At 45.4% G+C, this 16,312-nt stretch overlaps 1 protein-coding gene across 2 annotated transcripts in view; it reads left to right on the top strand.

Moving 5' to 3' along the window:
• Positions 1 to 14,669, top strand: part of cuedc1b (CUE domain containing 1b) — a 34,126-nt gene extending 19,457 nt beyond the window's left edge. For both annotated transcript variants that reach the window (XM_083914421.1, XM_083914420.1), the window contains exons 6-11: positions 2,528 to 2,593; positions 2,810 to 2,890; positions 2,981 to 3,074; positions 3,575 to 3,633; positions 4,505 to 4,574; positions 12,096 to 14,669. In XM_083914421.1, the coding sequence (XP_083770547.1) occupies positions 2,528 to 2,593; positions 2,810 to 2,890; positions 2,981 to 3,074; positions 3,575 to 3,633; positions 4,505 to 4,574; position 12,096 (371 nt within the window). In that variant the 3' untranslated portion in view covers positions 12,097 to 14,669. The remainder of the gene's footprint in view (positions 1 to 2,527; positions 2,594 to 2,809; positions 2,891 to 2,980; positions 3,075 to 3,574; positions 3,634 to 4,504; positions 4,575 to 12,095) is intronic.
• Positions 14,670 to 16,312: the final 1,643 nt, after the last annotated feature.

Raw genomic sequence — 16,312 nt, 5'->3', positions numbered from 1 at the left:
AATGTAAAGACATTCACAGTTGAGGTTGTGAGGTACAGACATTAGTGACGTACTGACAGGTCCTCATAGGGTTGTTGTCATTAGATTCCCTGTGGAGTTTTTGACCTCTAGTAGTGCTACGGTGCTGTTTTTCTGAGCACACACTTCTACCAGTGGTTTCACACTATTCCACTGATGTTTAGGTGGTGGTAATACGCTGCGATATGCTGCAAGACACCGACAAAGGCAGGAAGAAGACTGCAAGCTAGTAAATATGTTGGATTTAAAACCAAAAAGCCGCTTTGCAAATGCTACGTGCACATTTGATGGACAATGCGTTTTGGTGCGTAACACTGAATGTATACTCCACAGGGTATCTTTTAAAGCATTTGTTTTGTGCTGTTATTACCTTAATTTGCCTTTATGCTCAAGTCCAATGCTTGTCTTTTTGGAATTATTTTTGTCTAAGTAATGAAACTTAAATGTATGATTACAAAACACACAGCGATACCAGCAACCCAAAGCTCCTAACACTAGAGAATAGGGATGTAACGGTCTGTGTATTCGTACCAATCACAATATTCACTTTACTGTCATAGAAGAGGAAAGAAACCAGAAAATATTCACATTTAAGAAGCTTGTATCATAGGGATTGTACTTATTTTTGTTTGCCTTTGGCTTCAGTTCATACCTTTTTTGTTTTGTGAATTTGGTCTTTGTGTTTATTAGACAAATGTCCCCATCTCTGGACCGGACACATGAACTGCCTAGCTTAAGGGTGCACTCACACTGTCCATTCGTACCGTGCCCCGTGGTTTAGGGTGATTGTCCGGGCCTTGGCTCCAATGCTGCTTGCTAATACGGCATCACCCCTCGGAGATTTAGTTTTGTCTGACTGTTTTTGAACGTTTCATGTGATCAAATCTGCAGTAAAGACTCCACCTCCGCATCAAACCACAGCAAACCGTTTGGGCATCATTTTAAATCTCCATCGCGAGGAACAGATGCATTTAAATAGACATCAAGTGAAGGGCAAAGGAACTAGACTTTAGCCGTGAAGTGAGCTTGGGCACGGTAAGGATGGACAGAGTGGGTGCGCCCTAACTTAACAAAACTAAGTTGAAACTAGTTTATGGCTCGTCTGTGTTTGGTCAGTGGGCTAAATTGTGACCAAATGACATCCATAATTTCACATTAAAGACACCACTGACTATCAAAGGTTCATATGCACCTTTCTGTTGTGGTCCCAGTTATATTTGTTCCTGAAGTGCACTGAGGTAGCATATCGTATCACATGACATGCTTAAACTGTCTCTGAGTCAAATAACTGCGGAGTGTCCATGCCTTGGTGTAAAATCCTCCCGAGAAGGTAGTTGAGGATTGTTGAGCCTTTGTATCGGACTACATTAACTCCATCAGCCCCTCAGGGACAGGCTTTCATGTTTACAGGGCTGGCCAACTTGTCCAGTTTCCAATCTACACACATGAGACTAGTCTTGCATAGTCAGACCTATCTCCACAGCAATGTGTCAGCACTGGAGTATGGACTGGCTACAAAGCTTATAATTCTGGGATAGGGGACATTTCTTTAAATCAATCACATTGGCTCTAGGCCCTGGATGCAGCGATGGTACCCTTGCAAAATAGATAATGGAGATAGCATAAGGGGCCTGACATCTGGCTTTATCCCAGCCCTGTGCATCCAGTGAGCCACACATTGATTTTCTCATTTCACACAATTGTATTTCCCAAATCTATTAGTTTAAACTGTGATCTGGACAAAAATCCAATATTCTTGCCACAACATTCACCTTTAAGCAGCGTTAATAGTTTTGGATTGCTGTTTTTTATTTTGTTATTGTACATTTCTTTGCTTTTCTTTCCTTGGACAAAATGAATTCCATATGTCTCCATTTGTCATGGTCTTACATGCCCCAGCTTATGACCAGAGCCTTTGCTTCCATTGTTTAATAGGTATATTTAGAGGCCCAGTTGTGCCTGAACTAACGGCAAGGTTTCTCTGACTGCTAAGTTCTTTAATCACATTATTTACTTAATCTAAGAGAAATACATAATTATTAGGATTCCATATTTCTGGGATTAAAAACTAGACCCTGAGACAAAAGAATGACATTGACTTTATTCTCAGAAAATCAATGTCTAACTTTCAGCTCAGAACTCAGATGTTCACAATTCTTAGTTTGAGCTCAGGACATTTTTTTATTTGTACTCTATTAACCATCTTTTGTCTTTGAACAACATGGACATGGTGACAAACCAAATATTTGGCCAGTATCTGATTTGACTTTCTCTTAATCCAGTGAAATGTTTAGGTCAGATGTGGAAATACTACCCTTTTAGCACTTCTGAAGTTCAGACTTAAAACCAGCTCGATGCGCAGCTTAAAAGTCTGTTCCCCTTTCATCAGACACTGATCAAGATGAATGGAAATGGTCTAGAAGTCTAGGCATTATACCATTTTACCAGAGCTCATCACACTGATTGATTCCTCACATCAGTGGTCATAACATCTGCTCTCTGTTTTTAGATCGCTTGAAGTATGAATCAAAGAAATCAAAGTCCAATCATTCATCTAGCATGGAGAATTCCACAGGTAGATATCACTCATCAAGCTTCCTCTGCCAAGCTATTTGCAACTGTGTCTCTGTACTCTGAACTCTACTGTATATTCGTCTGTGTGTTTATGCATTCACTGTGATTGGTTGGATGTATGCTCCGGACATCATACTATAAATACTTGTACAGCTGATGTGTTTGTGTGCCACCACATGAGTGTACAGTGGGGTAGTGTTGCTGTGTCTGTGTGCAGGAGAACAGTACTCTGCAGCCTCAATGGAGGCAGTCTCAGATGACGCCCTGTTCAGAGACAAACTCAAGCACATGGGCAAATGTAAGTCTCCTTATTTACAATACTACTGATGCTTCACAAATATTTGCGTTAGTCTTCATTGTCCCACCGAGGATATGTTTTCTCCTTCAGCAACAAGAAAGAAGCTGTTTGAAATTGCCAGAACGTTTTCAGAAAAAACAAAGCGGAGAAAGTCAAAAAGGAGGATGCTCCTGAAGCACCATTCGTATCCTTTGCTCATTCTGGTCAAGTTATCTGGTTAACTTATTTTGTTTTAAGATGTTTGTGTTGTGTTGTGTTTATTACCATATGCTTTTTAAAAAGTAGGAATATTTTCAGCAAATACAAGCATTTAGCTTCAATAACACCAAGTGATTCAGCAGTAACTCTGCACATTATTGTCCCCAATGAGTGCAAAAACCACAGACATAACATGCTTATTGTTTTGCCTTAGTGCTGTTTGTTTCTTTACTGCTGGTGGAACAAGGGAAATCCATATGGAGCAGGAGCGTTGCCTCTGGGGATGCATTTACACCCTCAATGTCTTTCATCATTTACTGTACATAAAGCACTTTCATACTCAATCAGAATTATTGTTAATGCTTTTGCTGCTCACATACTGGACATCATCAGCATTCATAACAGCCTTCTGTGAGTCAATGAACTGTGACATCGATCTGGCTTGCAAAGCTGGTGATTTGTTGTTCTTAAATAAGCTCCTTCCAGATTAGGCACAGCCAACTCAACAGCCAATCTCCTCGACGACGTAGAGGGAAACCCCTGTGGTAAGAAATGCATCTTACCCACACAGTGTAAAACATTTAGTTTTTCTTGTTACTCATTCAAATAATAAAGTCCGACAATAATGAAAATAAAGTTCAACTCCAACCTGCAGTCCTTTGCTGCATGGTATCCCCTCACTCACAAATTTCCTGTCCATCTTCAGCGGCACTAAAATTAAAGGCATAAAAAGATGGAAAAAATCATCTTAAAAAAAAACAAAACGGGCCACCTTAAAACATCAACATCAGGTTAACTGTACATTACACCTAGAATATTTTCACCATTTTCCTTGCTGTCAGACAGCTCTTTCCTTTGGTACTACATTTTCTCAATGTTTATGGAGTAAACGAATACAAGGCAGAAAAATGAGTGAATATACCAGCGACGAAATATTGTTCACTGTGACGAGTATCATTTATGAGCCAGATTATACAGAAGAAGAACTTCTGCAGAGGAAGACTGAGTGTCTGACAGAGAGAGAGAGGGGAAACTTCTGTGAAGGAAACTGCTGTCTGACAGCAAGGTGAAACAGTGAACATACTCTAAATATAGAGTTCATTTAAACTGATATTGATTCTTTTAGGTGGCTCAAATAGGTTTGGCTGCACACCCCGTCCATAGCAGTACCTAACCTTCATCTACCGTAGGTATGGATAAGTACCTCATACAACCACACTTCACAAAAAAACTGTGGATGACTACCATAGTGGGCTCCTTACCTACAGGGCAATACATCTGTCATGTTGGTTTGGTTTGGTTGATTATGAATAAAAATCACCTGATTATGAGTAACTTCAGCCAATTGAAATAAGCATGTTGTTTATAGGAGATGCCCTTATAACTATGTTCATATGTTTTTGTGTCTGTATCCAGAGGAAGATGGTCAGCCCAGAAGAGCAAACACTCAGGAAGAGAATGAGCCACGTACTGAGCCAATATTATGGTAAGTTGTCATTCCAAGGTGGGCTTCAGATGAGCCACGTTATATAGACCGTTACAATAAGTGTTTGTTAATCAGATTGCAACACGATGGCAATGTTTAAGGCACATGGATGTGAAGTGTTTGGTACATTAGGGCTGGACCCAAATGTTCAAATACTTGTTCATTGGGTAGGTATTTTATTTTCATATCCGGGTATTCTTTTTTTAATTTTTAAAAAACCTAGAATTTCCAGTTTTTGTGCATAATGTAGGCTATCAATAAAGGCGGACTGCAATATACATTTTGCCAGTACGCTCTTGGACTATTTATTATTTTTAATTGCTCTGTAAATAATTTTCATTTGAGACGAGCGCCTGACGCAGGACAGCGGCGGGTGCATGTCAGTCCACTGCTGCCCATGGCCACACCAGTGGGTTAGTGAGTTATTTCTGATTCATGATCTGGGCATCTTCTTGAAAACATTATTACATAAATGTATTTTGTTTGTATCTTTCTTCAACAATAGCTGACGGTATATTTAGACGTGTAGTTTTACTTTCATCCTGGCTGATTAAACGTCAATGAGACTTAATTCATCCGCAATAAGACAAAAGTAGCAGACTGTTGTGGTCTGGTGATTAAATAAAGAGAGAAACACGGTCTATGGCCGTAATAACGCACAGCGATTGGAGGCGGGCTTCAGCTCACTTCATCTCCACCCACCCTTCACCACCCAAACTAACTGTTTTGAGAGGCAGAGGACCCAGTTCCAGAGAATGGTTCATGCTGTCTTGTTCAGTTATTGTAGCTGGTCTGATTCAGTCTCTTTGCGTCCACTCTGGTGTTCCAGTTCAAGAGAGCGGATCATTTGTTCTCATTCATTAGATAGCTGCCAGGCCTTCTTGAATTGAGTCTCTCATTGACGCCCTCATTTGATAATTTGCAAATGCCTTCCGGCTCAGCTCTCTTTTCGTCACAACGGTGCGGTAGAGCGACTGCAACACTGCCCCTGCTGCTCCGATTCTCCGGCCAAACTCACGCTCCATTGTCCCCTCACTCGTGAACATGATCCCGAGGTACATGAACTCCTTCACTTGGGGTAAGGACTCATTCCCTACCTGGAGTAAGCAATCCACCGGTTTACTGCTGAGAGCCATGGCCTCAGATTTAGAAGTGCTGATCCTCATCCCAGCCGTTTCACACTCGGCTGCGAACTGATCCAGTGAGTGCTGAAGGTCAATGACCGACGACGCCATCAGGACCACATCATCTGCTTAAAAGCAGAGCTTTTGCTCGCATTGGGTCTACAGAGATTGGATGGCCCACAGAAGTGACCCCCTCACCCCATACTCCCGCAGCACCTCCCACAGTGTCTCCAGAGGGACCTGGTCATATGCCTTCTCCAGATCCACAAAGCACATGTAGACTGGATGGGCATACTCCCAGGCCCCCTCCAGGATCCTTGCGAGAGTGAAGAGCTGGTCCTTTGTTCCACGTTCAGGCAGAATCCGCATTTTTTTTCTTCAATCTGAGGTTCAACTATAGGTAGAACCCTCCTTTCCAACACCTTGGAGTAAACTTTACAAGGGTAGCTAAGTAGTGTGATACCCCTGTAATTGGCACACACCCTCTGGTCCCCCTTTTTAAATAGAGGAACCACCACCTTCCACTCCCTTGGCACTGTCCCAGACTTCCACGCAATGTTGAAGAGACGTGTCAACCAAGACAGCCCCTCCAAACCCAAAGCTTTCAGCATTTCTGGACGAATCTCTGGGGCTTTGCCACTGTGGAGTTGTTTGACTACCTCAGTGACTTCCGCCAGAGATATTGACAATGATTCCCCATCAGCCTCCAGCTCTGCCTCTACAAAAGAGGGCGTGTTAGTCGGATTAAGGAGTTCCTCAAAGTGCTCCTTCCACCGCCTGATTACCTCATTGGCTGAGGTCACCAGCATCCTTACTGTAAACAGCTTGGACAGTTCCCCATTTCCCCCTCCTGAGATGTCGAATGGTTTTCCAGAAGCACCTTTGTGCCACTCGAAAGTCCTTCTCCATGACTCCGAACTCCTCCCCGACCCGCTGCTTTGCCTCTGACACAGCAGTGGCTGCAACCCTTCTGGCCTGTCGGTACCTTGCAACTGCCTCCGAAGTCTTCTGGGATAACATATCCCGGAAGGCCTCCTTCTTCAAATGGACAGCTTCCCTGACCAACGGTGTCCACCACGGTGTTCGAGGGTTACCGCCCCTTGAGGCACCTAAGACCTTGAGGCCACAGCTCACCGCTGCAGCTTCAGCAATGGAAGCTTTGAACATTGCCCACTCGGGTTCAATGCCCCCAACCTCCACAGGAATGCCAGAAAAGCTCCGCCGGAGGTGTTAGTTGAAGACCTTTCGGATAGGGGCCTCGTCCAAACGTTCCCAGTTCACCCGCATTACTCGTTTCGGCTTACTTGGACTGTCCAGAATCTTCCCCCATCCTCTGACCCAACTCATCACTAGATGGTGATCAGTTGACAGCTCTGCCCCTCTCTTCACTCGAGTGTCCAAAACAAACGATCACAAAATCGATCATCGACCTTTGGCCTAGGGTGCTCTGGTACCACATACACTTATGAGCATCCTAATGTTCGAACATGGTGTTAGTTATAGACAATCCGTGACTAGCAGAAGTCTAATAACTGACAACCACTCGGATTTAGATCAGGGAGGCCCTTCCTCCCAATCACGCCTCTCCAGGTGTCTCCATCATTGCCCACATGGGCGTTGAAGTCTCCCAGCAGAACTATGGAGTCCCCTACTGGAGCCCCATGCAGGACTCCATTCAGGGTCTCCAAGAAAGCCCAATACTCTGAACTGCTGTTCGGTGCATATGCACAAACACTCAGAGTTTTCCCCCCTACCACCCGCAGGCGTAAGGAGGCGACTCTCTCATCCACCAGGGTGAACTCCAACACCGCGGCGCTCAGCCGGGGGTTTGTGAGTATCCCTACACCTGCCTGGCGCCTCACACCCTGGGCAACTCCAGAGAAGGATAGGGTCCAACCCCTATTCAGTAGTATGGTTCCAGAACAGAGACTGTGTGTGGAGGTAAACCCCATCAGATCTAACTGGTAGTGCTCCACCTCCCGCAAAAGCTCCGGCTCCTTCCCCGACATTCCACTTCCCCAGAGCCAGCCTCTGCTGCCCGTGTCTGGTCCGTCGAGGCCCCTCACCTTCACTGCCACCCGTGCAGCAGCACACCCGACCCCAGCGGTTCCTCCTGCGAGGGGTGGGCCCACAGGATGGAGAGGAGGGAGGTGCCATGTCACTTTTTTGGGCTGTGCCCATCCGGGCTCCGTGGCAAACCCGGCCACCAGGCGTTCGCCGGCGAGCCCTCCGTCTTGGCCTGGCTCCAGTGGTCCCCGGCCCCTCGCCATGGGAGTACCTACCAGGGGACTAGGCTCCAGACAACACAGCCCTCAGGTTCACAGGGACACACAAACCTCTCCACCACCTTAAGGTGATGGTTCCCGGAGAGGTAAGGTTACATGCACACTTTAATTCAAGGAAATGTAAATGTCTGTGTCGGTCTGTGTCTGAATAAAATATAGCACCTGACTGTTCTGATTCTCTGCTTTCGTCCTCTCAACAGAGCTAAGAATAGCCATGTCTTTCTCTTCCAGTGTATCAAATCTTTGATCACTGTGCTCTCTGGAGTTCTGTCAGCACTTTCACTTTGAAAAGCCTCTAAATGAGGCACAGACAATATCTTCATTCAAGATTCAAGATTCAAGAAGCTTTATTTATCCCGAGGGAAATTATTGTGCAACAGTTTCGATACAAAGGCGGAAAAGGATCAGAGTAACAATAAGCATAAACATAAATCAAATCAAAATAAAGCTAACGTCAGATAAATCAAGAAATGAACCAAGTGTGACAGAGTGCTACAGACGTCGTGGTTAAGCGTAGGTATATACAATATACAACAATACAATGAAGTTTAGCAGCAGATTGAAATAAAATAAGTACAAACTAAATAAGTGAGAAGGAGCGATAAGTTATAAGTGTTAAAAATGTTAAAAATGTAGCAGCATGTCCTACAGAACTAAGTTACAGTAAACCACAGTGAAATGTAGCAGCATGTCCTAAAGCACAGTAAGTGTATCAGCAGATAGTTACAGTAAACCATTAATAAATAAATAAAGTGATGTAGTGGTGATATAAAGTGACAGTGTCTTATAGCAGCATTACTTACTGAAGTAAGTGACAGTACAACTGAATAAAGTACAACTGAATAAAGTGATGCAGTGATGGTATATAGTGACAAAGTGACATTTTCAGGATACAGTGTCTCCACTGTTCCTTACCTGACTGGGGGGAGATGAATTATAAAGTTTGATGGCCGCCGGAAGAAAAGACTTCCTCCGGCGTTCAGTATTACACCGGGGGAGAATGAGTCTATGGCTGAATGTGCTTTTGCTGGAGGTCAGCAGCTGGTGGAGAGGGTGAGAGTTATTGTCCAGGATGCTGTGCAGTTTAGACAGCATCCTCCTCTCAGACACCGCCACCAAAGAGTCCAGTGTGACCCCCAGGACGGAGCCAGCCTTCCTGATGATCTTACTGATCCTCTTTGCGTCTGCTGCCCTCAGTCTGCTGCCCCAGCACACAACAGCAAAGAAGATGGCACTGGCTACCACTGACTGGTAGAACATCCTCAGCATGGTGTTACAAACATTGAATGAGCGGAGCCTCCTCAGGAAATAGAGACGACTCTGGCCCTTCTTGTATACAGCCTCAGTGTTCTTGGAAAAGTCCAGTTTGCTGTCCAGGTGTACTCCAAGATATTTGTAATCCTGGACAACATCCACAGTCAGTCCGTTGATGGAGATGGGTGTGGGGGCAGATTTACTCCTGCGGAAATCCACCACTAGCTCCTTTGTCTTGGTGGCGTTGAGAATCAGGTGATTAGCTGCACACCAGTCGACAAAGGAGTCCACAACGTCCCTGTACTCCTCCTCCTTCCCCTCACTGACACAGCCAACAATTGCAGAATCGTCGGCAAACTTCTGCATGTGGCAGGACTCAGAGAGGAACTGAAAGTCTGAGGTGTACAGGGTGAACAGAAATGGGGAAAGAACAGTACCCTGTGGAGCTCCAGTGCTGCAGACCACGGTGTCAGACACTCCGTCCTGCAGTCTGACATACTGTGGTCGACCCGTCAAGTAATCCGTAATCCAGGAAACCAGGGGAGGGTCCACCTGCATCGCCGTCAGCTTCCGTCCCAGCAGAGCAGGCCGGATGGTGTTGAACGCACTTGAGAAGTCCATGAACAAGATTCTCACTGTGGTCCCCGCTCTGTCCAGGTGGGCGCAGGCACGGTTGAGCAGGAAGATGATAGCATCCTCCACTCCTAGTCTCGGCTGGTAGGCAAACTGTAGAGGGTCCAGTGATGAGCTGACCAGGGGCCGAAGAAGTGAAAGAACCAGCCTCTCCAGGGACTTCATCAGGTGCGACGTCAGCGCCACCGGTCTGTAGTCTTCTGAGGTGCTGGGACGCACCTTCTTTGGTAATGGTACCAGGCAGGATGTCTTCCACAGCACAGGGACATTCTCGAGACTCAGGCTGAGGTTGTAGATGTACTGCAGGACTCCACACAGCTGGATCGCACAAGTTTTGAGGACCCTCGGGCTGACACCGTCGGGACCCGCTGCCTTGCCTGGGCGGAGTCTGCACAGCTCCTTCCTCACCTGCTCTGCAGTGAAGGTCTGTCTGCTGTGTGTGTTGGTGGGGGTGGAGAGAGGTGATGGCGGGGGGGAGGGGACAGGTAGGGCAAAATCAGGAAGGAATTGAGGGGGAGGTGTCAGCAGGGTTGGAGGTTTGGAGGTGGGTGGTTGTAGAGGAGCCGTGGGGAGGTGGTCCAGAGCCCTTTCATCAAATCTGTTGAAGAACAGATTTAGCTCATTGGCACGTTCAGTACCACCTCCTACCGTCTGGCTACCAGATGGTTTGTAGCCAGTGATGCTCCTCATGCCGCTCCACACGTCCTTTAAGTTGTTCTGCTGGAGTTTGTGCTCCAGCTTCCTCCTGTAGGTGTCTTTGCCCTGTTGGATCCTCTCCTTCAGCTCCCTCTGGACCTGCCTCATCTGCTCTCTGTCCCCCTCTCTGAAGGCCCTCTTCTTCGCATTCAGCAGGACCTTGATGTCTCTGGTGACCCACGGCTTGTTATTTGGGAAACAGAGTACAGTCTCTGTAGGAACAACGCTGTCCACACAGAAATTGATGTACCCTGTTATGCAGTCCGTGAGATCATCAAGGTCCTCCCCATGTGAATTACAGAGCAAATCCCAGTCTGTGAGTTCAAAGCAACCCTGTAAAGCTTCGTCAGTCTCCTGTGACCATCTCCTCACAGTCCTGGTGGTCACAGGAAGCCGCTGGACTTGGGGCTTATACAGGGGCTGCAGATGGATGAGGTTGTGATCTGATCTTCCAAGAGGAGGAAGGGCAGTGGAGCTGTAAGCCTCCTTAACATTAGCATACAGCAGGTCCAGTGTCTTGTTTTCCCTGGTGGGACAGTCCACAAACTGCTTGAAAGTGGGCAGTGTTGCAGCCAGAGTGATGTGGTTGAAGTCCCCAGATATTGCAATGAATGCGTCTGGGTGCCGTGTCTGAAGTCCCGCGACGACGGTGTGGATGACGTCACTCGCGCGCGCCGCGTTTGCAGTCGGAGGAACGTAAACAACCAGAACGATCACGTGTGAAAACTCCCTCGGCAGATAATATGGCCGCAGACTCACGGCAAGCAGCTCAATGTCCGGGCTACACACACGCTCCTTTACAGTAACGTGTCCAGGATGACACCACTTGTTGTTAATAAGAATAGCAAGTCCCCCATCTTTCCTCTTGCCACTCTCACGGTGAATCCTGTCCGCCCGAACAGTCTGAAAGCTGTCCACAGTTGCGTTCGAGTCCGGGATGTCCTCGTGGAGCCACGTCTCCGTGAAACACAGCACACTGCTCACACGATACATCCACTGAGTCTTCACCAGGCCCGCCAGCTCGTCCATCTTGTTAGCCAGCGACCACACGTTCCCCATGGTGATGGAAGGGAGAGATGGTTTATATCTCCTCTTCTTTTCCCGTTGTTTACGTCCAGCCTTACATCCCCTGTACTTTCTCCTCAGTTCTTTGGGGATGTAAGGCCTCTCCCGCATTAGCGCCGTTGGTGCTAGCGACAACAGCTGTTCACGGGTGTAAACAAAGGAGCCGCCGCATTGTTGCGTCCAGACGGAGACGCGGTCGGCAAAAATAGTCCCAAGAATGAGACAAACGGACAAAAAACACGTAAGAAAGTTCACGAACATAGTTGGCTAAGGTTAGCACTACGACTTACAGGAAAAAGTACTAATAAAAAGACAGTAAAATAAGATAAAATAGCAAAAAAGTGCGGAAAGGAGAGGGAGCAACTGTTGCTGGCTGCCGCTTTACACAGCGCCGGAACCGGAAGTCATTCATTGTTTTATTTTGGGATGAAAACCTTAACCACCGACTCTCTTCTGCATTTCAGATCCTCCTGTGCTGCACCATATCAGGGTTACCATGGCGACGGCAGCATGACCCATGGGTGGTGGCCTTGCAGCTCTTCCTGTCTCCACCTGCTCACCCCACCCTTATTCAAACCAGCCAATGTAAGGCTCAGCAATGAGTTCCCAGGGAGAGGAACTGGACTGTTCCCAGCACTGGCCTAACTGTCTATAAATGCATTATCTCTGTATTATAACACTTTGTTAATCTATCATTTAAAATGTAAAGGAAATGCATTAGTCAACCAGTATTTGTTAACGGCTTCCTTTAACCCACTGAGTGGACACTAGCATAGTGGTAATCTTGCCATATGAATCTTTCTTACTTTTCCAGACTGTTTCTGATGGGCGTCCCTCAGGCTTGGCCTTTCAGATCCAAAGTGTGCACATGCTCCTTTCTATACACTAAACCATGTAGAGCTTTTTTACCATGTTTTCTTAATCCGATTGTAATATTCTGCTGTTTTTGAACGTCAGGGGTTCTGTAAGTGAAATTCTCATGTGTCAGAATACTGTGGCCATTAAAGTTGTGGCTGTCCAAATGTCAACACTTGGTCACTGTAACGAAGCATGTTTGGAGAAGTCTGCTTTGTTTGGCAAGGTGAAAACAATGTCATTCAATCTGTTGTAGCACCACTAAAGCACAGCTGTCAGAACATTAAACCAGGATGAAGGACCATGAGCAAACATGGGTATGGCACCAATGATATTGTGAACATGCTTACTAAGTTTCAGCAGAATGACTCGATAAACATAGCGTGAGCCAGGACGAGGTCTAAAGGCACAAGTGCTTATCGCCCAAGTCAGGGCAAAACGGCTGCTGTCATAGAGGGGCATGCTGCACTAAAGGAAGGTATTCACAATGTGGGACTCAATTGTTCACATGTGACCAAAGTAGTTGAGTGAAGATGAAAAGACAACTTGAGAGGAAGGTTAAAACTATTAAGCTGAAATTAAACCTTCGTTGAGGGTCTGTTTGGGTCCATGTGACGTAAATGTCGCCCATGTCCGACTGGAGAGGCTACGAGTGGACCGCCTGCACGCTGCCTAAAAAAGGGGGCCGGGCAGAGTGTACGCATACTGCTACAAGTCAGTGGACGCAGAAGCTATGTCAGAGTATAACCGCTGCTTAAAGGGGATTCCGTTTTGGAGAGGTAAAAAATTGTGAGATGCAGCCCACCCAGTGCCATTTTCAGAAGCTGTATGACTAATTAATAAGCACTTTGTATGAAGCACACTAAGGCCTTTAGAGTAGGAAAGTCAGTTTTCTATGCTGCATAAGAACAGATGGTTGTCATACCTGCAGACTTCTCAAATCCATTCCTTCAATTGCTTTCCTACACAGCAATAACATAAGTTAGATGCAAATTTAACTGAGCATGGTGCAACATTTGTTGGATTACCTGCCTACAATTGTAATGTTGTGGTGGTTAAAGTGTGTTACAGCATCAAAGCAGCGGCGGTCTGGAAAAAACATTTAAATATCTTTTTAAAAAGCAGAGCCCTCCGGCCTTTGGTTGTGTGTTCCACCAACACAATCTGCCATGTTCTCAAGGTGGGAAGCCAACAAAGGTGCTCCGCTTTGTCACTACACCAGTGACTCCTGCTGGTTGGTCAGGATGCTTGCACTACAGGCACCAAACCCCACCTGTGGTTGGCTGGGTTAGCAGAAACAGCTGGAGTGTCCATGTGTCACAGAGGTAGCACATATTTGGAACTGTGCACTCCAATTCCAGATGTCAACATCTACCTCTTCCTACCCATAAACCCATGCATGTCCTGTTGGTTGGGATTAGGTCTTCAGTCCTGCCACATCCAGAGATGGCTCAGGCTCGCATTTTGGGGCATTACTGTAATTTTTTAATTTTAGGGAATGGCATTGTTCTCACCTGGCTACTGACCCGAACTAGGAGTGTGAATCCACTTCTCTGGTCATGCTGTAGTGAGCTCCATTCACTGCTTCACTAAGACTTTGCTCATATTCTGCCAGGTTTACAGAACTGTTGCATCATAAGAGATGTTTGTAAGATGTCATGGGAGTAACAAATATCACCCCATATTTGTCTTTGAGCAAATCATGTGTTTATTGATTTCAGGTCCCTGAATGAAGGGGAACACGTTTCTATTCCAGCGTAATATTTTAAACGACTTCACATTTGGACATTGTTGTGATTTCCACATGAATGTTACTGTCTGTTTGAGAGGGTAAATCATCGGAAACGTGATTGGATGATCAACCTGTGAAGACTCCTTGTGATAGGATGTGGGTGAAAGGGAAGACTTAAGTGTGACAAAACGAAAACACAAATGACCCCTTTGTGCTGCTCTTTCCTCAGTATGTGTAGATGTGAAACTAGCATGGACAAGTAGTAAAAGTCTGATGTAGCCTGTGTGAAAAGAAAGTGTTAGGAGAGGACATATGAGATCGGTGAATTCATTTTGTGCATACAATGTTTTTATCACTTGAGAAAATCTCCACAGATTTTTGTTGTCATTCTTTGTCAGTGTTCTCTTTTCCCTTTGATTAAACTACTTGTTAATGTTCTATTTCTTAAAAAGTGATGAGCTAAGTTTGGATGTCTGACAGTTTGAAATGAAGGAATCTGTTAAGGACCATTCCAGGTTAGTGTGTGGTTTAAACCATTTACTAGAAGTCAGTTATAGATGACGCTACTGTTAAAGCTGCATTTCTCAGTATTTCTATATGAGCAATGGATCAAATGACACTTGGGAGTCAGCGACCAACAGAACTATCACCACCTGAGCTTTTGATTCTTTCAACTCATTGTTTTGGAGCAGCTGTTTACATGCAAAACATATTCCAGGTTATGACTTCATTACAAAAAAAAACAATATTCCTACAAATAAGCTGTTTACATAGCTAATGAAAATTAATATTCCACTAATATTCCCATTTACATGCAGCTGGGAAAAGCCTTTTTTCAGTTTCCCCCCAGTGGCAGACGTTTTGCAGTGTGCGAACATAGCAACCCTCTTCCCTTCCTTCAGTCAGCGTCTTGAGAGGTCGGTGTTGTCGGTGTTGCAATGTTTGCGCACATCCCAAGACTTGTTGATATCAAAGTCTTACACAATGTTTAAAATAGGTTGTTTCTCCTTTTCTTTTGGGAATGCGTCTCTACCCTAGCCCTGCAAACTGTTGGCTAGTTGGTTTGTGTACAACAACCATAGCAACGCACAGAGCGGACTGATACTCTGGGGTGTATAATAAGAAGTGGGTACGGTGCCGTTGCAGCCAGTTCTCTCCAGTGGCCACTTACGGGTCTGTAACCAAAAATCCTCCCTGCTGCTCAAAAAGCATTTTCTCCATAGGCCACCATTGTAAAAGAGATGTATGTAAAACTGTTGACAGGATACCTCCGGCTGCAACTAAGGTCAATCATAATTCTTTCTATTATGAATTCTTAACCCAGGAGCGTTTTATGTTTGTAAAACGTCGTTTGAGCTGAGAAAAGTAATTAAAAACCTGTGATGTCATCCCAGTGTCCCCAGCAAGCCTATGAGCGGAGCAGCAACTCAGTGGGACACGTGCTGGAAACACAAACCCAGCAAAGTGTCGGGGAGCACTTCTCATTAAACTGAATCCGCACCATTTTGAGGTCCAGTATCCAGTTCTCATAATACAGCCATGTTGTCAACATTCAAAGACGAAAAGGCCTGACTTTGAATAATCAAACAGATGATGCTGTTCACATTCCCTGTATATTCAGAATATTGCCATACGCAGTATAAAGACACAGATTTCCCTCAGGAGTTGGTGGAGACCAAACAGCTGAAAGAGAATATTGGACTGTGCGTGTGGACAAACTGCTCAGTCTGCTGGATGTGTCGGTTGTTAGCCAGCATGTGTATCCTAACTTTGAGGTGATAAGTACATTTTGTGTTCACAGTTCTGCTGGTGGCCAAAGAATTTAATGCAGCTTAAATATATGGGCTGAAAAAAGCCAAAGCACTGATTAAAAGGCATGTAGCTTGGTTGGAAGGTCCTCAGGTATTCCATGCAGGGAAGAGCAGTGTTTACTGAAGGGACAATCCCAGAATGAGTGGCATCAAGTTAGTAACTTTCTATAGTAAACCGTCACTATTCCTGACCTCAAAATGAGACTTTAAAAATCATGTAGCTCTGCCTCCACCTGGTGCTGCTAATGGCATCTGCTACAACCAACCTAGAGGACCAATCAGA

This window comes from Echiichthys vipera (genome assembly GCF_963691815.1).
Source record: "Echiichthys vipera genome assembly, chromosome: 5".
Lineage (NCBI taxonomy): Eukaryota > Metazoa > Chordata > Actinopteri > Perciformes > Trachinidae > Echiichthys > Echiichthys vipera.
This window is presented reverse-complemented; position numbering and strand designations above follow the sequence as displayed.